The sequence below is a fragment of the Neopelma chrysocephalum genome, unplaced genomic scaffold (genome assembly GCF_003984885.1).
Source record: "Neopelma chrysocephalum unplaced genomic scaffold, ASM398488v2 Primary Assembly neopelma1_226, whole genome shotgun sequence".
Classification (NCBI taxonomy): domain Eukaryota; kingdom Metazoa; phylum Chordata; class Aves; order Passeriformes; family Pipridae; genus Neopelma; species Neopelma chrysocephalum.
Genome location: NW_020897888.1, coordinates 183,170 through 204,002, shown reverse-complemented (window position 1 = coordinate 204,002; position 20,833 = coordinate 183,170). Strand labels below are relative to the sequence as shown.

Here is a 20,833-nt window from a genome sequence, read left to right as displayed (position 1 = left end):
CAGGCTCTAGCCACCCATCTGCCGGCCCACTTGCAAAAAGCTGGCAGGGAAGGGAACTGCTCTGAGCCCCGGACCTCCAGGTTCAGCTGAAACTGGCCCAAAGCTTCCTGGGAAAGGGAGAGGCAGAATACACTGACACATCCACGGAGACTGGTTGGCTAAAAACACCTTTACTGGAAAGAAGATAAGCACAGGCAATCCTTCCATTCTGCAGTGATACAAAAGTCCCTTTCCAAACCTCACCAATTCATGGAAAATGAGGTCAAGAGGTGGCCCCTGCCAGCAGGGAAGAGCTGCTGGGGAGAAAGCAACCGCTGGTATCTCCTCCCTGCCACCACCCCAGCGGAGGGTCAGCTGCCACGTGCTGATGGCTCTGTTGCCTCCTGGGTATGAGGGGCTCAGCAGGCCCCAGACACAGGGCACCCTCTCCTCCACCCAAGCACATGCTGATAGGGCTCCACAGGGCTGTCATCGGGGCACAGGACAGCACCAGTCAGGAGTCCTCGAAATTCACTCCGGATGGTGCTTTCTTGCTGGGAGGAGATGGAGGGAGCATCAGAGCCCCAAGCCCCATGTCCCAAGCAGAGCCCATGGGGTCCCTGTGCAGCCAAGTCCCAGCACTGACCTTTTGAAACCAGGGTTAATGAGAGACTCTCCTGGGACCTTCCTTTTGGCTGGCAAAGCTGAGCCAGCAGCCCTGTTCTTCCTGGGGCTTGGGTCTGCCTCAGTCAAGGACAGGCAGGATGCAGATTGCAGGTCAGCCAGGTGTTCTGTCAGCCCTGCCAGTCCCTCCATGGCCAGGGTGAGCTTCCAGCAGCCCAGCCTGGCAGGGCCAGCAGCCATGGAGGGTGAGGAAGGGCCAAGCCTGGCCTCCTCTCCCAAAGGAGCCATGGACCTGCCCTGGCCCCCAATCTGGAAGCACAGCAAAGCTTGCCCTTCTTCTGAGGCTGGTGATGACCAGCCTCTGACCTGAGCACCCCAGATACCCCGAGAGCCACCACAGTGAGCCCTGTCCCTGCTCTGTCAGGAAGGGCACCAGGACAGCGGGTGCCTGACAGCAGCCACAGCTGAGGGCACTCAGTGTGTGCTGAAGAGCACATGAACACAGGACCAGCAGCCTCCGGGAAGGAGAAGGCAGGACAGCAGGACCAGGGCAGGTGCCCCTGGCAGTGCCTACCTGGCAGGAAGAGCTGCTGGCTCCGGGCAGTATTCTTCTGAGGGCTGCAGGAAGATGCCAGCGTCTCCACGGCTGCTGAGCCAGAGCCACAGCTTGAGACAACACACCCCAATACAGCACGCAGCATCCCAAGCCTCCTCAGCTAAACTGAGGCCTGTTTCCCTCTCAGCACCCAAACTGCTGCTGCCACAAAATCTTCCCAGACCCCTCAAATAGAGATGTCTGTAAGGTGACTCCCACATTCAGGATGCTGGTGTGGTGCTGGCCATGAGGACAGGGCTGTGTTTCCACCCAGAGACACACCACTGTGTCCTCTGGGCCCCAGCAGGGATCCTCTGTCCGGGGGCTCTGATGAAGACCCTGGCCAGCTTTAGGAACTGGTCAACTGAATGGGGAAGCGATGGCAGCAGCTCTGCTGCTGGCCCACTGGGACTGGTGAGGAGAAAGGACCTGATGTGATACTCGGGAGGCAAAGCCCTCTCCCACTGAGAGGCCCAAGGCTGAGCTGGGGCACGTGGGGCATTTCGGGTGGGGGTGACGATCCCATGAAGGTGGCAGGAGCTGCCGGCCCTCCCCCTGTCCTCACACCTTCCAAACCCACCACGGACCTTCCAGGCGCCTCTCCAAGGTCTCGATGCAGCCGGCCATGCCGAACACCAGAGCCTGCAGCTGGCTGCGCGCCTCGGCGGCGGGCAGCTGGGCGAGGGCGAGGGCCGGGCACCGCGGCTCCTCCGGCATCCGCAGCGTGGCCGAACCCGGGCCCAGGCTCAGCTCAGCGGCCCCGCGTCCCAGGGCGGCCCTGTAGAGATAGGGGGCGAGGGGAGCAGGGAACAGGGCGAGCCCGGGGTGAGGGGAGCCCGGGATGAGGGAAGCCGAGGATAGAGGGTGTCGGGGCGGCAGCACCCACCTGAGCATCGCGCCGTGCTCCTCCGGCGGGCACCGCTGCAGAGAGGGAGGAGGAGGAGGAGAGCATGTCCGACACGGCCTAACCCGGGCCCGAGTCCATCCCCGCCCCACTGGCACCCCGGGCCTCAGGCCCGAGCCCCACCGCCGACCCCGGCCCCGGTACATACGCAGCCAAACGCCGGACAGTCGCCGAGGTCCCCGGCCCAGACCTCCATCGCGTCGGTTACACTGCGGGAGGCAGCGGCTCAGGCCAGGGCTGCTCGACCCCCGCCCAGCCCCGCTCCCGTTCCCGGCCCCCGCCCGCTCTCACTAGACGGCGCCGCCGGGCCGGCAGTAGCAGAGGAACCGGCCCGGCCCGGCTCGCAGCAGGTGGAAGGGCCCGGCCGGTTCCGCCATCGCCGCGCCGGAAGGGGCGGGCACGAGCGGCGGGTCCCGCCCGAGGCCGCGACAGGGACCGGCAGCGCCGCCATGGTGAACTTGGGGCTGCGGCGGGTGGAGGATGATGTGGCTGCCAAGCACCCGGTGCGCCCTGCGGGGGACGGGCTGGGGGGCCCGGCTGTGCCGGTGGGGCCGGGGCTGAGGGGGCCGGGCAGAGCCCGGCTGTGCCGGTGGGGCCGGGGCTGCGGGGGCCGGACAGGGCTCCAGCCCCGGCGCTGACGCGTCCCCGCAGGCGCTGCAGCAGTACGCGGCTTGCCAGTCCCACGCCTTCATGAAGGGCATCGGCACCTTCCTGGCAGGTACGGCCCGGTCCAGCCCCCCCTCCTCGGTTGTCCCTGGCCGCTCCCCGGGGCAGCGGGGATGGCCCGGCTGTGTTCGGTAACCCCGGCCCCGGTCTCGGCAGGCAGCGGGGCCACCTTCGCCGTGCAAAAGCTGGCGCGGCAGAAGCTGCCGTACAGCCCGCAGTGGAGCCTGCTGCTGGCCGCGGGTGAGTGCCTGGCTCGGGTGGTGCTGCGGACAGAGAGGTGTTTGCCCTTGCTGTGGGGGGCTCGTCCCTAGCTCCAGTCACCTCCCGACGCCCCGGCCCCGGGGGTTCAGGAGGGTTCTTGGGCAGCTGCAGCAGGTGCTGTCCCCACCAAGGTGCTGCTGGCGCTGTCAGAAGCACCTCGGCCTCCCCAGCCGCAGGGTCCCTCGCGAGCTATGTGGTAACCAGAGCTGAGACACAGAAATGCTCCGACTTCTGGATTTATCTGGAGACAGGCAAGTCCCCACAGCAGTTCGCCGTGACTGGTGGGGTGTCTCAGCCCACAGGTACGTTCACAACTCCCTGTTGCTTTCCTCAGGCTCGTCGTGCCTGGTTCTTCCCTGCTGCAATAATTAGTTTGCTATTCCTGTCTCGTAATTAAACTGGTGACTGTGTAATTGCCAAAATCTCAATGTAAGTCCCACACTGGCACACCGCTTCCAAGGGATGGGAGCAGAAGGACATGTGGTGGCTGGAGCTCCCTACCTCATCTCATAGTTCCCATGCCCCGCTGTGCTCTGGGCACAGCGATACCTGAGCAGACCTGGAGATGTGGGCTGGGTGCACTCGCTGCTAACTGCTGCCCTGCCTGCTTTGGGGATTCACAAGAACCAGCATGAAGGGCTCGTTTGCTGGAAGAGGACGGAGAGGGTAAGGGATGGAGAGAGCAAATGAGGTGTAGAGAGGTTTGCTGCTCTGTAGGGTGGATAGAGCTGGAGGGTCACTAAGAGAGGCACTGGACAGTTCCCGTGACTGCTTGCTGCTCTCTGTCACACGTACCTTGAGCTCCCAAAGCACCTTGAGGTCCCAAAGTTGGGCCCACCTGAAGAGGCTTTAAACACTTCACTAGGGCTCTGTGCTTCTCTCTCTGCCCGCCCTTGGCAAACACACCAGGGTAGTTGGAGGTCCAGGGAGCTTGTACTTTCTGTTGCAGAAAATCTGCTCAGCACAGAGGACAGAGACAGCGCCGCGCTGCCGGTGAGGAGGAACAGGTACGGGGACGTGGTGGAGTAGCCGGCAAAGCACAGCACTCTGTACTCGTGTCCCACTTCAGCCCCTGCTGCCTGCCCAGCCTGTCGCTGCCCATGCTGCCTGTGAGTCTGGTAGGCTTGATGGCACTGTTGGGAAGCTCAGAGGACTTGATCCTGCAGCGAGAGTGTGGTGGAGGCACCACAGGGATCACTGCTGCCCACCCCATGGCCTCTGAACATTGCACTGAGGGTACAATAAAAGTCAAGAACTGAAGGTGCTCATTGTGGATGAGGTGAAGGCCAACATTGGGACAGGCAGAGCAGGTGGTGAATGTCACCCCGAGGGAACAGGTGGCACTCACACTCTATCAGCACATGGATTGCTGCGAGCTGGCTCTAGGCACGGGCAGGTCTGGGTTAAGCTATGAGGGCAGAGCTGTTGTGTGCTTTCTGTACCCTGAGCCCAGGCAGTCCCCCTGTCCCTACCCCTGCAGCAGCAAGGCTTTTCCCACCCACCTGAACAGGGCCGGGCTGAGCCCCATAGCTGGGTGGCCTCTGGGGTATCCTCTGCCCCTGCAACAGGGGTGACCATGTGCCCAGGGCCCCTCTTTGTGGTGCCCACCTGTCACTGGCCAGGGCATGTCATCTGGCCAGTCCCAGATTGCCCATCCAGATCCATAACCAGTTGGCAAGGATATGGTACTGTCTCAAATCCCATGCAAAGAGAGGGGCATGTGGGGTTTTTCCTAATGTCAGACTCCAAGTCCTAACTAGGTAAACTGGCTGCTCTTGGCGGATGTCCAACTCTGATTCAGCTGCATCTGAATTTCTTAGAAGAGGAAATGCAGCCTGGATTCTGGAAGGTACCTGGGTTCTTAGAGCAGTGTTTCAGCTTCAGGGACCAGAAGCACCTCTTCCTTCCATGTGAGATGTGGAGACAGACCCTGAGCCTCACTCCACCACAGGAGGGAGTCCCTGTGATGGGGGGATAAGGGGTCTGGGGAAGAAACTTGAGTTTGAGGGTTCAGAACATCATCTGAACTGGAATCAGGTTTGCCCTGTGCAGAGAGATGGGGAGCAGCCAGCAAAACAGCTGAAAATAAAGTGCTGCTGGGAATGGGTGGGTTAAGCCAAGCACAGTATTCCAGGAGCTCAGCCAGAGCAAGGAAGGGTGTTGGGAAGTGAGCAGACCTGCAGACCAGAGCTCGTGCTGCTGGCAGGAGCAAGGAGGGCAGCAAGAAACCACAGTTCCCTACAGCCACTCCTCTCTGGAGTGTTTGAGGAACATGCAGGGCGGGGGGAGGCTTCCTGATGGACTGGAGAGCTGGGACCAGACCCACACAGCTGTCAGGTGCCAGATGTGTCACGGTGTCTCTGAGCTGCCAGTGGCTGCACCAGCAAATGTGGGTGCCCCGCTTGGGCACCAGCACTGGGGCCCGGGAGTGGAGGCTGCCAGCAAGTTGTCTGTGCCTGGGAGCTGTGGCAGTGAGGAACAGCTTGAGCACTACCTGCTCCTGGCTTTGGGGTGACTGCACCTCCAGTGACAGGGAAACTTGAACTTGATGACTGTGGCTGGCTGGAACTCCTCCATCTCCAGGTGGGCCTTGGACTGGAGTGAGGTTTCCAGCCCACCTCAGTCCATCTTGGGGGGTCTCCAGGCTGGTACAAACAAACAAATAAACAAAGTCATGATGGTGTCCCAGCACTGGATGGGCTGCAAGGGATAAGGCCTTCGGGCAGAACCTGACCCTGGCTCTGCCAGGCTGATCTGCCTGTTGCTGATCAGGAGCTACTAAACCATAGCAGTGGTTACAAAGGTTTATTTCAGATTATAAAAAAAACCCCAAACAGACAAAATCAAAGCTTCTGCATGTTTGCATGTCCCTGTTCTTAACTGGAAATGAAGATGCATCCCCCCAGCTGCCCGGCATAGGATGTTGGCAGGCTCAAATCCCAGTGCAGAGCAAAGCCCTGCTCCCACAGCAAGTCCATCACCTCTGTGCTGGCCATGGCCATGCACCACGGAGCTGCCGGCACCGGGGGATGGAGGAGTGGCAAAAAGTCTAAGCATAGGAACCACAGGGATGAGGAAGGCACCACGTGTGGTTGCTGAAGCAGGACCTGGAAGCTGCTGGCTCCCCATATGTTGTTGTTGTTAAGCCCTTACCCAAAGCTGAGAGCAGTGGAAGTCTAGGCCAAGATTTGGCCTTCAGGAAGGTCAGTGGGGTTTGTGTGCTGGCCAGAAAGACAAGTGTGGGCTCTTGGTGCTGCCCAGAGCTCCCCAGGAGGCAGGGCTGGTACTCCAGGGACAGGCTAGCAAGGTCAGCTGTAAAGACTGGTATAAATAATATTCCCCACCCACCCCCATACAAATGAAAATAAATCCTGCTGTTGCCTTGGCTCACTGGCCCAGTCCAACTCAGTTCTGGTGGCAGAAAGATGTTCCAGCTCTGAATGTCCCATTCTCAAACCTGCTGCTGCGTCCATCCCTGAGTAGTGCTGGGAAACCCTTCCTCTTCTGTCCCTCCTTTCCTGCAGCTTGAGGGCAAGGGGAGGGCAAAAGGGGACAGCTTTCCTTCTGGGACAGTGTCAGGCCTTGGAGGAGGACACTGAGCACTCGCTGCATCCCAAGTGTTCAGACCATGGAGACTCCAGCAGGTAGGATGGTGCTGGGTCCTGCAGACACGGCCCACCCAGTCCTCACCATCAGATTGCACTGGACTTGCTGCGCCGGAGCAGGCAGACGGCAGTAACCAGGGACGTCAGGGTGGTGACCACAAAGAGCAGGATGAGAAGGACCCAGTAGTTGTACAACATGCTTTTGTGGGAGGAGGGCTTCTCTGCTGGGATCATGTTGGTGAGGTTCAGCATGTAGCCCAGGGCCCAGCCAATGGAGGTTTCTCCTGCCTGTGGAAACAGCATGGCATGGTCATCCATCCAGCCAGCCCAGCTCTGTGGGCCTCAGGAGACTTTAGATGTCTTTTCTAACTTTAATGATTCCATGATTCTAAGATCATGGAGGCCAACCACTAACTCAGCACTGCCAAGGCCACCACTAAACCATGTCCCCAAGTGCCACATCCACATGTCTTTTAAATCCCTCCAGGGATGGTGACTATTGCTTCCCTGGGAAGCCTGTTCCAATGCTTTAACGCCCTTTCTGTGAAGGAATTTTCCCTATAATCCAACCAAAATGTCCCCTAGTGCAACTTGAGGCTGTTTCCCCTTGTCGTGTCACTTGTTACCTGGGAGAAGATCTCAACCCATACCTGACCTCACCCTCTTTTCAAGTAGTTGTAATGAGTAAAAAGTCCCCCCTGAGCCTCCTTTTCTCCAGGCTGAGCCCTCCCGCAGCTCCCTCAGCCAGTCTTCATTAGAGTTGTGCTCTAGCCTTTTCAGGGACCACCTCAGTGTCAGCCCAAGGGAGGAGAAGGGTGTGAGGGACCCAGAACACCCTGAGCTCTTGCTTGCCCATGGGTTCAGTCAGCCCAGGGACAGAGCAGTGACCATCCTATGCTAAAGTGGGCTCATCCCATGGGAGCAGAACCTTGTCCGCTGAGTTCAGTCCTGATCTCATTGCCCATCCCATGGTGCGTGCAGCCAAAAGTGGGATCCTGCCCTGAGGTAACTTCCCAAAAAGCCTAAGCAAAGCATAGGTTGGGATGGCTGGTGTCTTGAGGGCCAAGGAAGGGCTGAAGGACCTCACCCCACCCTGCAGTGAGCTCAGCTCATTTTTTCCCATTCCCCAGGAGATCCAACCAAAAACTGAGAGTTATGTCCTGCCCCTGTTCCCCAAGATCTTCCTTCACTCTGCTTGGCTCTTTCATGGTGTAGAATCATCTCCTGCCTAACTCCAGAAAGATCCCATGGAATGGAGGTGCTTTGGTGCTACTCACTTTCTTCTGGAAGGCGATGTTGGGGAAGGAGTGGTTGTTGAAGTTGTAGCCTCTGGTGGTGAGCAAATACACGAACGTGCTGACAGCACAGTAATCTGGCAGCCTCTTCTCCAGCTTGGGGGCTTTCTGGAGTAGCTGGGTGGGATGCATGGAGGGAAGGAGAAGAGGGGTCAAGCCAGCAGGGACCAGGCTTGTGTCTGTGGCCTGAAGCTCTGGGTGGTTGCATCTGTCAGGCCAAGGCTGCCCATACCCACCTGAGCCCCTCCTGGTCCCATGTGGGAGCTGTCACCTGCCTTACTCCTACTCCATGGGGGCCAGGACACCCAGCCCCCTCCAAGGGCTGCTCTCAAAGCCTGGGTTATGCCCCCCACAAAGCAGCCCCCTCTTCCCTGCTGTGCCCAGGGAACCCACCTCACTCCAGCTGGTGGCACAGATGGTCTCCGCAGCATCCTTCAGGTCACTGGGTAGGTGCACAGGTCTCTCCATCACGGTCTGGATGAAGTCCACCGTGTAGAAGAAGGCAGAGAAGGCCTGATGGAGGAAAGGGAACAGCTGTGGGACAGGTTCTTTCTCTGACCATGAACAGACTGACCGGTGTGGTGAGCACGAATTCCCCCTTGCAGAGCTGGGGGCCTGGCTTTGCTGCCATGTGGTGCTGGGGGTGCTGGGGACAACCTACCCACCCGGCAGCTGGGTCGCCACCCTGCTTCAGACCAGGACTTACAATGAAGTTTCCTGAAACCTTTGGCTGGAAAACACCATCAAAGGAGCAGTGGGAGAAGGAGCAGGTGGTGAAGTCGAAGAGCTGGCTGACATGCAGAGCACAGAGGTTCCCGTTCCCGGTGCCAAACAAGGTGACGGTGGTGTTGAGGACAAGGCTTGGCCTCTCCTTCTCTGTGCAGGGGCTGTCATAGATGCTGCTCAGTGACAGGCTCTTGTTGTAGCCCATGGGCCAGCAAGGATTGGGAACAGTTGCTTGGTAGCTCTCAGCCTGCCAGAGGAGGGACACACAAGATGCACAAGCTGTACCATAGCCCCAGCTCCCCCCTGGAGCTTGAGCAGCGAGACATGGAGCAGTTGCCACAACTGTCTCAAGATGGCTTGGGGTATCTTGGCTCTAGCCAAGGGGTGCATCACCTTATGGAGATGGTGGGTGGCAGCCCTGGGAACCCAAGAGTCGGCTGGGAAACCCAGCTGGCTCAGGGCTGGGGGACACCCCTGTGTAAACACCAGGGTGAGGGGGCAACCGTGGGGTTGTGGCAGCCAGCATCCACATCAAGCACACGCTGTACCTGGAGGAGCTTGGAGAACAGCCTCTTGAGGACCTGGTCCCTCCCGTAGCAGAGGAAGCTGTGGGTGTACACTTTGTACACCTGGCCATACAGCTTCAGCATCACCTCATTTCTGGGGTTTTCAATGGTGTCCTGGGTTTCAAAGGTGATCTGTGTGGAAGCACCCCCAAAGTCCATGGCTCCCAAGGTCTTTCTGTGAGGCTGGATCCATTCTCCAAGCCACCCACGCTGAGCCAGGAAGACAAGAGTGAGCATAAGGATATGATGACCTGTGGGACAGCCCAGCCACCACAACCATCCTGCTGGGTGTCAACTGTCCCCTGCTCACCTTGATGAAGTTCTCCAGGAGGTAGTTTGCAGTGACCCAGCCAAAGACCCCTTCCTCTTCCCCTGACAGGATCTTTGCCCCACGGAAATCAAAGGGGTATGTCTTCAGCGTGGCTGCCACAGCTCTGAGGACGGCGTCTGACGCCTGTGGGTCCGCAATGCTGTGGGCCAGGTGAGAAGACAGAGTGATGGAACTGCACTGGGGTGCAGCAAGTGGGATCCCCGCCAGTCCCCAGAGCCCTTGGGGACTAGCACTGCCTGGATAGGGGGGTGGGAGATACGTGAGTCCTTGCCTGGGTACCTACAGGGATGTCCCCAAGAAAACCCCAGCTAATTCCCCTCTTCTCTGCTAGACAAAGCAGGTAGTGGGGATGGAGGTGTGCTCCCTCTTCCTGGGACAATGGGATCCATCCCTCCTGGGCTAGGTGAGGGGAGCACAACTCCCTCCTCTGTGTGCTTCCTGGGGGTTGATTATTGATTATTTTCACTGTGCCCTGTCAGGGTGACAGTGGGTACAGGGGGATTTTCCTCCTAGCTAGACAAAAAGTCTGAGTGGGTTATCCTGGTGCCGGCCCCACACCAGCCCCTTTCCACCAATGCTTTGCTGGCTGTGCCCTGCAGAGCATATCCTGTTCTGAAAGGCAGGACCACCTCTGCAGGGGACATGGAGCTGGGCACTTGGGTGGTAAGGAGCTTTGCCTGCAAAGGGGCAACACTTCAGCTGTCCTTTACCACCTCCACCACTGCTGTGTGTGGCAAATTGGCATGGCAGGGTGGCGTGGCAGGGCCCCCCTGAGCAAGCACTCACTTGAGCAGGCGCATGCCAGCTGTGGCACCCAGGTAGAGAGGGGTGGCCATGTGCTTCTCCTTGGGCACGTCTCTCAGGGCCTGGTTCAGGCACTGCTCCAGGCTTGTCCCGGCAGCTGGAGGGTTTGAGCTGTAGCTGGAGATGCCAGGACCTGCGGAGAGGAAACAGCAATGCTCCCTGTGGGTGGGGGGATGGTCCCCAGTGGGCAGCTTTGCCCCCCTCCCAGGGTTTCCAAAAGGCAGGTTTCTGTGAACATGGAGCCCACATGGAGCCATCCAGGGTCCAGCCACACCGTATCCCCTGCTGGCTGACAGCCTGGGAAAGGTTGATTAATAGAGAGTAGAAAACCAACCCTGGCTCCTCACTGGGATAGACAGGGAGCTGGATTGTTTCCTGGTGGTTCAGTACCTGCCAGGAAAAGATAAACCACAAGAATGCACGGCTGCAAGCCTTGGGGGGAGTTGGGAGAGGTTTTGGGAATAGAGCTGAACCCCTTAGAACTCTTCGCTGCACTGGTGAGTACAGAGGAAGGCAGCTGGGCATGGCAGGGGCACTCACACCATGGTGCCCTGCCACAGGGACGTGACAGACCGCGCCATCAGCCCTGGCCCCAGGCCAGGGCCAGCCCTTACCCTGCACATCGCACATGCCATGTTCGCTGACCACTCCAGTGTCATTCTCCTTGTCCGCAGGCCACTTGTACACAAACATGGCGGTGTGGGAGGACCCAGCGTCCAGCACGATGCCGTACTGTGGGGGGAAGGCTGTGGGTCAGGCCTGGAGGCAGGAGGCCCCCAGCTGCTCCAGCCCTTCCCAAGGGAAGGCACTGGGGCTCAGTGCACAACCTCTCCTACCCTGGCAGTGCCCAGCAGCTCCAGAGCATCGTCTGGCAAAGGTGAGCTCTGCTCAGCCCAGCCTGGCACAGCTGTGCCCACACCTCCCTGCACAAGGCACTGCCTGGGATACAACTAGGAGCAGTATACTGGCCATCCTGGGATGCTGCTTGGAATGGCATGGGGACTGGCTTTTTGGGCATGGGGACCCCCTTGAGTACAGCCTGGGGGACTCTTCCCCTGCTGCAGGCTCCCATCTCTCCAGCATCGCTCCTTGCTGCCTGCATCCATGCTGAGCCATGCCAGCAGGTCCCTGGGGCCAGTGGCAGGGAGGGACACCTGGAGTGGCCCCTTGGGATGTACTCACCAAAGAAGGGCAGCCAGGCACCTCATCCCTCCTGCCCTTGTATGGCTTGGCCATTCTCCGGCTATAAATAACCCTACTCCTCCTGCCAAAAAAGGTTACCCAGCTCCCAGGGAGGGGACACTCCACATGCTGCCTGCAGCCCCCCCAGGCAAACCCTTCTGCCTGACACCCACTGCCTTGGGCTTGGGGCTGCCCACACTGGCCCCCGCTGTGCCCCCTTGGGGCTGTGAGTTTGGGAGAAGCAAGGCAGGACCCAGCACTGTCCCAGCAGAGCATCTCTGGGGTGAAGCCATCTAAGGGTTGAACCTCGTACAAGGCTTCATCTGCTCCTGCCTTGCCCAGACCCAGGGCTAAAGTGGGCAGCTCCACTCGCTGCCTGGCTCCTGGGAACCACCCCAGCCCTGCCTGCCATGGGTGCCCCTATCCCCTGGTCTTGGCCAGCTCAGGCAGTGTAGTGTCAGGGCAGAGGCAGGGGTCTCACTTATAGGTAGCCCTCATTCCCCCATGAACCCATGGCCCCACACCAGTGCTACACCCTGCTTCCCCAAGGGACCATTTCACATCCGTGACCTGCCCCCAGCCTCCCCCAGTGACTTGCTTGCCCTGGGCCAAAAGCTACAAACCAGCAGAGAATCCCCCTCTGTGGCCAGACTGGGGTTGGTGTGCCACAGCACTGGTGCGAGGGATCAGCTTCCAGTGCTGCCAAACCCTGCAGATTGGAGGAAAGGGGCTCTGACAACTTCTCCCAACACCCCAACCTAATCCCCAGGCTGGGTGCTGGGGTGAGTGTTCTGGGCAGGCTCAGGGGGCTCTCAGCACCCCCTCTGCCCAGTGCAACATGGGCCATGCACCCCCTGGCACCCCAGTCCCTCCTCGCCATAGCACCCTCTGCACCACCAGATGGGCAGTCACCCACCAGCCCCCGTGGATGCACCTCTGCAGCACGTGCCCACATACTCTGCAGCCACCATGTCCCCGATTTCCTCATGCGGCAGCGCACCACCCCAGGTATCACCTGGAGTGACAGGTGGCAGGTGACAAGGCTGTCTCCAAAGGGAAACCATTGACAAGTCACCCCCAAAACTGATGCTTATTGCAGCCAGGACCCTGGGAGTGGTCTCCAGCTCTGGGATGCCATGGAGGGGCTGCAGCCTGCAGAGGTGGATAAGGCTGGAGACAGGGATATCTACATGGTGGCAGGGGCTGAGAAATACTGGAGCATGAGGCAGTGAGGATGACCCACAGCGCCAGGGATACCTGGTGCCACACATCAGGAATGGGGTCAGCCCGGGAGGGAGATGCTGGGGACACCAGACCAATGCCATGGCAGGAACAGACATGACCACGTGGTTGACTCCAGGGTGAGCAGACCCACCACTGGTGACAGGGGGAAATCTAGTTCCAAGGGGTTTCCTCCTGCCTTCAGAAGGGCTGGCTCAGCTATGTCCTGCTTCTCACCCCACGGAGAGCTGGTGCGGGGGTGCACGTGTGGGGGTGCCCACCTGGGGTGGGGTTGCACGTGTGGAACGTATGTGTGCATGTAGTGTGCATGCTGCAGGTGTACACGTGTGTGTGTGTGTGTGTGTGCATGGGCATACACGCGTGTACAAATTCAGGTGTGGAGATGGGTGCATGGGGGTGCCTGCGAGTGTGCACAGGCAAGGTGTATGTGCACACAGGTGTGCCACCATGTTTATGTGTGTGTGTGTGCGCACATGGGGGCACCTGTGGCTGTGTGTACATGCCTTTAGGAGGGTGTGCATGTATGGGTGTGCATGGGCACACGTGCCGTGTGGGTGCCTGGGGAAGTAGGGCACACCTGGCTGCAGGTGGGTGGCAGTGAGGGGCAGCATGGAGCCTGCACCCAGAGCAAGCCCCATGCAGAGGTGACGTGTTGTGGTGACAGTGCCAATGCTGGGGCAGGCTGCAGAACCAGCTGCTCCACATAGGCACATCCTAGTGCCCTTTGCTGCCAACACTTGTGGATTGGGGTCGGGGGTCTCTCTTCTTGGATCCCCAGCCCATTGCTGCCAAGTGTGGACTGGTGGGCGAGAGACATCCTGTGGGAGCCCTGGCTTTGGTGGCAGAGGCAGCAGCACTCGGCTCGGCTGAGGTAACGTGCAGCAACGTGAGCAGCCACAGGGAGTGCCTGGTGCCCAGCCAGTTGCTGCCCTATAGCCACTCCAGCATAAGAGGAGCCACCACAGCCTCATATCAGCCCTTCTGTCCTGCTCCCGGGGGGCAGGGTTTGGCACCCCAGCCTGTCCCTGCAGAGGAGCCATCCTAGCTGGCAGCACTGGTGGTGGTGAGCAGGGGTGGAAGCCATGTGCGCAGGTATGGTCTAGTAACCACGGCGGTGTTAGATCAAGAGTTGGACTTGGTCCCTTCGTGCACACATAGAACCATAGAATCATAGAATCAACCAGGTTGGAAAAGACCTCCGAGATCATCGAGGCAGACCTGGACAGCCAAGAGCATCCCAGTAGTGAAGGAATGTCCCCTCCTCCAGACCCAAGGGTACCACATGTCTCCAGCATCCACATGGGAATCGTGGATGAGATCACCCACAGTGGTGCTGCAATGGTGCCAGTTCCTGGCCCAGAACCTGTGCCTGGGCATCAGAGCCACTGCATTCCCCATCTGGCAGCAGCGTCTGCTGCCATGTGAGCACGAGTCATGGCTGAGCTGTGGGCATGGGCAAGTGGGCTGCAGGGGCCCTGAGGTGGGAAGCCCCAGGAGGGAGGACAAAATTCCATTCCCTTAGGGATTTGCAGCATAAGCACTGCCCTTAGCTCTGCCTGCTGAGCTGCCCTGTGCCTACCAGTGAGCACACTGCAAATGAGGGCTAGGGAGACATGAGGATGCCCTGGCATACTCCTGCACTGGTGCCTGGCTCCCATCACCCTTCTCATCTGCCCTTGGCATGCTTGTCTGCCAGCACCCAGGGCTTCGCAGGGTCTCGTACGTATGGGACAGTCCCCAACCCCAGCATCTCCTGGTGGCAAAAGGATGACAGATTTTTTTATCAGGACCTCCTGACCTCCTGACCCCCAGCAGGGCTGGGGGACATAGAGGGGTCCCCATAGCAGCTCCACACTGGTAAATTTTCCAATGCCAACCCTGGCCCTGCTGCCTCCTGGGTCACCCATGGCCCCATGGGCTCTGCCCCAATGCAGCATTACTCAGCCCAGCCCCAGCTAGCGCTGCTCAGTCCTAAAGCCCCTGCAGAGAGGACACAGAGAACAGTGATGTCCCCAAAGACCACGGGCAGGGCTCAGGGCTCCTGGTCAGTACATGGCTCTGCCTAGAAATGTCACCACACCAGGGTAGGAGGCAGACGGGGACACTGAGAATGCCTCATGTGCTGCAGCCTGGCACCATGCCTATGGACATGCCCAGGACTCCAGCTCCCACCCCACAGGCTCTCCAGGCTGCCCCATGGCGCATGTGGGGTCAGCCCTGCACCCCAACATCCTGCCTCCCTCAAGGGTGGTGACACCATGGGGCACCCAGGTTTACAGGTTTCCTTCCTGCTGCAGCAGCCACAGCACTGCCAGCATGACTGGCATGGGAAGAGCCCACAGGGCATCGAAACGGCCACTGAATACATTTGCCAAAAGAAGGAAAAAAAGGGTTATGGAGAGGAGGCAGCATCTCGGGGCTATCAGGCCATGAGCCCCACTGCGGACCCACAAGGGAAGTGGGATGCTGCTCTGCTGGGATCAGTCCCTCAGCAGCCAGATAACTAATCCAGAATGGCATTAGGACTATCTTCCAAGCAAAGGAGCTGGAAAGGGAAGATGTGGAGCTGTAGCTCAGCAGGGAACAGCACTATCACCCAGCAGCTAATGTAGACTGAGCCACCGAGGACCACGTCTTGCCCAAGTGGGTGGGAGGACGTGCCCTGAGTCTCCCACAGCAGGACTGACCCCTAAATTGTGTGGGCATCTTTTGGGCTGAGTTAGACTAACATAAAGTTCTGCATTGCTAAAACAGCCCTGAGCTTTGTGCAGAAGCAAGTCCTTAGTGCCTGCCTGGTGCCAGCCCTGTGGGAACAGGCACTGCTGAACACCAGTGCACAACTGGACTTGTGACACTTGGCAGTCCAGGAACTCTGAGTCCCTGGGTTGGGCAGTGCAGCCTTGGGCGGAGCAGGGCCAGGACCCACGTGAGTGTTCAGGGATGCTCGTCCCCAAATTGCAGCACTGCCTGCAGACTGGAAGGTGCTACCACCCAGAGAGAGAGAAAAAAAAAAGCACAAAAACTAAATTTCCAGGAATTCATTTGGCTTAACACCAAAGTTCCATCTCGGAACCGGAGGAAGAAAGGCTTTCCAGGCTGACCCAAGTGCTACGTATGGGGGTCTTGGTACCAATCTAATTCCCCCATGTCCCAAGATATAAAATCCACTTTGAAACCAACTGAGGCATGCCCAAGATGCCCCAGCATGTGGCAATGGGTGGTAAAGATGGGTGTCACAGGGAAGAAGTTAATCATTGCTAGTTATACTAACAGCAGTGAGGATCATCTTGGCTAAGCCAGCTCATCTTCTCATCCTAATCTTCATTACATCTGACAAACCCAGAGAGGAGGCAGCACATCTGGCATGCAGGCTGGCTCAGAAAGTTTCCATGCAAATTGCTTGGGATGAGAAAAAGGGGAGTTTAGATGAACCATTTTCCAGGACAAGAGCCTGGAACTGTTTTAAAACAAAAGACTTTAAGTACAAAAGAGGTACTTGGCCAACAAGAAATTGTTGGGGAACTTCTTTCAGCATCTGAATTTACAATGAAAAAGAAGAAAAAAAGCAGCTTGCATTCAAAGGGAAGTGCATTTGTCACCCAGCAGCGCTGGCTCAGGCGATGCAGCAGAGCCCGGGGAGCTGGGAGATGCTGGGGTGCGCCGTGGAGCCCTGACCCAGGCAGAGCTGCAGCAGCAGATGCTGACACGGCTGTTCTGATCTGGAGGGCCGCTATCTTTCCTTGTGTCCAACAAATTCCCTTCCTAAAGCGCAGGTCTAAGGCACCAGGGATGGGCGGCCGGGGTTCACGCAGCCGGAGGTCCCGCACGGGGGGTGACACACTGGGGGTCTCGCGCCCGTCCCCGCGCACCCGGCGGGGGCTTCTCCCTGCGACCCTTCCCGCAGGTCGGGGACCCCTCAGTCCCGGCGCCTCCCATGACGCTGGGGACTCCCTGATGCCGGAGCCTCTCCTGCACGGGCATTCCCGCACACCGGCGTTCACACGGCGGCTCCCCCAGCCCCCGGGTGCCTGGGACGCCCCGGTGCCCGCCGCTCCGACCACTCCGCGCACGGTGCCGCCCCGCCGCCCCGCTCACCTTGAAGCCCGGCGGGCCTCGCGTGTCCCCGGAGCCGAGGAGCAGGAGGAGGATGCCCAGGAGGCAGCCGAGGGCCAGCATCAGGAGCAGGGCGGCCAGACGGCGGGCCATGGCGGGGCCAGGCAGGTGAGCGGCTCCGCGGAGGCTGCGGCGGCTCCTGCCGCTCCTCCTCCCCCGCCTCCTCTTCGCCCGCCTCTCCCGGCTGAGTCACCGCCGCCCCGGCCCACCCGGGCGGGACACCGGGCTCCGGGGCACTGCGGGGGGCGGCACCGGGCTGCGGGTCCCACGGCTGCCCCTGCCGGATCCTCCTGTCCCCCCGCCCCAGGACCAGCCCCATCTACCTCTCCCGGGCACTGTCCTTGTCCCCGGGATCAGCCCCAGCTCGGCCCCTCGGGCATCACTATTACCGGGGGGCTCAGCCCCATCCTGTCCCTCCTCCCTGGGCACAGCCTCTATCCCTGGGATCAGACCCAGCTACCCCTCCGGGCACAGTCCTTGACTCCAGGCTCAGTCCCATCCTACCCCCACCCACCATGGGTTCAGTGGGAATGTCAGAATACCCCAAGATACAGAAAAGCTCCAAGACTCTCGCAGCTGCCATGATTAACAACTATGACTGTGTTATCACTTTTAATCATCACAGGTTCATGACAGCCCTGAGGAGTCCAGACATATATTGAGGCTGTTTTTAATATGGTCACAAGTGAATAATGTGATGCATTTGCATGTGGAGCAGTGAGCCAAAGGAGGTTGGGCTCCTGGCTCCAAGAAGGACATTTGGAGCTTGCTTACACAATGGGATAAGACAGTGAACAAAATAATAAACAAGCAGATATCACTAAGGAGAGGAGGACACAGCTCCCAGCACAGCTGTGTTGCAGGCTGAGGGTCACATCTTCGCACTGAGGGTGTGAGCTGAGGCTCCTCACACCCTGCCTCACTTCTGTTTTTTGAAGCAAGGCACTTTCCTGCCACTCACAGCTGACCCATGCACGGCACACATTGCACCAGTGCTGGATCTTCTCCAGAGCTTCCTGCCCATTGCTGCGGTATTGGGGTGCAGAGGTGCTTGTGGGGCTTAGCCTGTGCTGAAGGCTTGTGATGCAAAAGCCTTCAGCCCTGACATGCCTCTCCATTGCGGAGGTTCTGCTGCTGGAGGTCTCACAGGGGATGAGCTCCAGTGTGACAGCAGTGACTGGCAACAGAGTCTGGGGAAGAAAATGTCTAAATAGGGACACAGAGAGTGACCCTTGCCACAGCAGTGCCTATGACTGCGGCGCAGGGCTTCTCTGAAGGACTGTTGTGTTCACCCTGTCAGTCTGTTTGTATGGCATTTTACCTCCTTACTTTGATTCATTAAGCATTTAATCCTGTGTCAGTCAACTCCAAGATACTAATATATTAATTTATGTGAAAAAATTATTCCCCTTTGCTGATGCTGATGCCACAGGAAACGATAGTCCTGTCCCCGAGGCTGTCACAGCATTGTTTCCACTGCCTTTCTGCTTTCCCAGGCTAACTCTTCTCAAGTTTCCGCAGAAAAATACCTGCCTGTTCCTGACTGTTCTTGCCGCCCACCTCTGAGGCACACATCTGCCATCCTGTACAGTGCAACTGCACCGGGGATTACCACAGAAGCTGAGAGATCTTCTCTGGACTGCACTTAATTCCTTTCTCAATAGCTGCTTCACTCTTAGATGGACAAACAGTGAGAAGAGTCTTCAAAGACCGAAAAGGAAAAAAAAATCTCTTTTCTGAGTGGTAGCAAGCAGAGACAGGGTTGGGAGAGCCCTGTGCGGGTAGGGATGGTCCCTTGTTCCTTGTCCTTATTTTGCTTTTGGGGACTTTGGAGTAAGTCCCTGTCTGGCAGGAGTGTGGTGGGACCCTCCTGGGATTTGAGTATAGATGTGAGGGTCCTGCTCTTGTGTAGACTTGGCCATCCTATTCCCAGGCTGTCTGTAGGTGGCATGGAGAGAGGGGTTGACATCTCTTCCCTCCCCAAGGGGAGGTTGCTCCTCCTTCTCTTCATGGGGTCATATTTGCCACCCTCTTTCCGGCCCCAAGGGGATGGGAGGGGTGAGTCGAGGTCTGAGGGAGCCTGTGCTCAGCACTGGCCAATTGCTGGTGTCCCAGGATACTCAACCTGCAGTGCAAACAGGAAGGCACCAAAAGCTAGGACATGCTGGATTGGAAATACTCCAGTTCCCAGGGGAATGACAGCCAGGCAAACCCACATATAGCCAGAGCAGTATCCTGTGATGGTATGTTCTGGTGAGGGAGTGCATTGACACCGCTGTCTGAGCTCAGCCTGGCCAGGGTTGAGCACTGCCAGCTGTGGCCCCAGCAAGGAGAGCTCCTGTTATCTCTCCTTTCCCATGGAGCCCACCGAGGCACCACTGGATGGAGAACAGGGCATAGAGGATGGCAGCACCTCTGCCCATGCTGTGTGGGCAGCCTCAGACACCCACAGAGAACCCAACCACATCCCTTGGGTTCCCCAAGGTGGCTGCGCTGAGGTGGCCACCCCAGGTGGGCAATGCCTGAGCTCCAGGCACAAGTGAGTTCAGTGGGAAAAAGAAAGTGAGGGGCAGGGAGGGCTTTCTCTGCCATGGAAGATGAAGCAGGTGGCCTGCCCCAGTGCCAGAAGGTGAGCACAGCCTTGTTTGTCTGAGGAAACAGGGACGCAGATTTTGGGCACCACCAAAGCAAGACAAGAATAGATGTCACCTCTGCAAGACTCAAGTTGTGAAGCAAAGGATCTGCCCAAACAAGCAGGTTCAATGTGCAAGCAGCTGCGTGGGGAGGCAGTCTGGCACAGCCTGGTTGTCCTCCCACACTGCCACCCTGCCACTCTGCCGTCTGCCTGCCATTCTCCCACCTCTGTCACCTCTGTCCTTTGCAGCGCTGTTCTCCATACATTCATCCTGTCTTGAGCATCCCGAGGCACATGGTGAATTTTTAGGGGGTTGCTTTGATAGCAGGAGGGACAGATCCCCTCAGCATGATCAGACCTGAAAATGGTATTTTCAGTAACCTGAAATAACGAGATAATCCACCAGAGGCAGAGGCAGGGATTGCTGTGAGGCAACAGTAAGTTCCCCACAATTTAATGCCCATTTTGCACGATTTCAGCCTGTGTATGGGGTGTCACCACCCTGATGGGGCCACAGCAGAAAAGGGCTAGTTGTACCTATGAGATGGGTAAGGTGTTGAGCTCTTCTCTCTGCTGACCAATGACAGGACCTGAGAGAACAGCAAGAAGCTGTGTCAGGGGAGTTTTAGGCTGGATATTAGGAAAAGGTTTTTTCCCCAGAGGATGGTGGGGCACTGAACAGACTCCCCAGGGCAGTGGGCATGGCCCCAAGGCTGACAGAGCTTAAGGGCCATTTGGACAACACTCTCGGGGACACGGGGGTGTTGTTGGGGTGTCCTGTGGAGGGCCAGGAGTTGAACTCAATGATCTTAGAAGTGTTTTCCAACCTTAATGACTCTGTGATTGTGTTGTCCTTGTGGATCCCTTCCACTTGGGACATCCTATAGTTCTATCATTCTTTATGGCATGGGACAGGAGCCCAGAGAAGGGGATGGATGCCCCAGGCAAAGGGGAAACCACATCAGGAGCCCTGACTCCCAACTGTGCTGGTGCCTTTGGCTCACCCCATACCTGGATAAACAGAGAGCTTAATCCCAGGTAAAGCTGGATAAGGATGTGTCACCAGCATGCCTGAGGCACCTGAAAACTCTTGCCTGTATTTCTACATCCCCTGCAGCTGGTGTGGACACAAGTTCAGCTCAGTGGTGCGGGGAGACAGGGCTTTCCTCTTCCTGCTCCGAGGAGAGGCACAAGCACAGACTCCCCAAAAGAGAAAGGTCATGCTGGCACCCATCCCAACTGGGCAGAAAAGCCTGTTCCCACCATGAAGCAGGGGAAGTATTCCCTGGGGGCAAAATGTCAGGT

General features: G+C 58.3%; 3 protein-coding genes across 6 annotated transcripts; 1 reads left to right on the top strand and 2 right to left on the bottom strand.

Moving 5' to 3' along the window:
• Window positions 1-151: 151 nt before the first annotated feature.
• On the bottom strand, window positions 152-2,539 carry PAXX (PAXX, non-homologous end joining factor). Of its 3 annotated transcripts, none has more exons than XM_027703389.1 (7): window positions 2,394-2,539; window positions 2,251-2,311; window positions 2,085-2,119; window positions 1,786-1,976; window positions 1,178-1,252; window positions 626-719; window positions 152-533 (listed from the first exon to the last, which is right to left on the bottom strand). In XM_027703389.1, exons 1-7 carry the CDS (start codon window positions 2,477-2,479, stop codon window positions 494-496), a joined length of 582 nt encoding a protein of 193 aa, XP_027559190.1. In that variant the 5' UTR covers window positions 2,480-2,539; the 3' UTR covers window positions 152-493. The 3 variants fall into 3 exon arrangements, 2 of the variants coding, with proteins under 2 accessions (XP_027559190.1, XP_027559189.1); XM_027703388.1 differs by having other exon boundaries at window positions 1,178-1,249; window positions 2,394-2,523; XR_003537320.1 differs by having other exon boundaries at window positions 503-533; window positions 626-750.
• Window positions 2,496-4,289, top strand: TMEM141 (transmembrane protein 141). 2 transcript variants are annotated; one of them, XM_027703392.1, is made up of 5 exons: window positions 2,496-2,605; window positions 2,754-2,820; window positions 2,925-3,008; window positions 3,200-3,331; window positions 3,979-4,289. In XM_027703392.1, exons 1-5 carry the CDS (start codon window positions 2,552-2,554, stop codon window positions 4,056-4,058), a joined length of 417 nt encoding a protein of 138 aa, XP_027559193.1. In that variant the 5' UTR covers window positions 2,496-2,551; the 3' UTR covers window positions 4,059-4,289. The 2 variants fall into 2 exon arrangements, with proteins under 2 accessions (XP_027559193.1, XP_027559192.1); XM_027703391.1 differs by having other exon boundaries at window positions 3,161-3,331.
• Window positions 4,290-5,819: 1,530 nt separating this feature from the next.
• Window positions 5,820-17,069, bottom strand: ENTPD2 (ectonucleoside triphosphate diphosphohydrolase 2). The gene is made up of 9 exons (XM_027703387.1): window positions 16,876-17,069; window positions 10,971-11,088; window positions 10,339-10,489; window positions 9,532-9,691; window positions 9,204-9,431; window positions 8,636-8,902; window positions 8,323-8,442; window positions 7,912-8,046; window positions 5,820-6,922 (listed from the first exon to the last, which is right to left on the bottom strand). Exons 1-9 carry the CDS (start codon window positions 16,984-16,986, stop codon window positions 6,722-6,724), a joined length of 1,491 nt encoding a protein of 496 aa, XP_027559188.1. The 5' UTR covers window positions 16,987-17,069; the 3' UTR covers window positions 5,820-6,721.
• Between the last annotated feature and the right edge of the window lie 3,764 nt (window positions 17,070-20,833).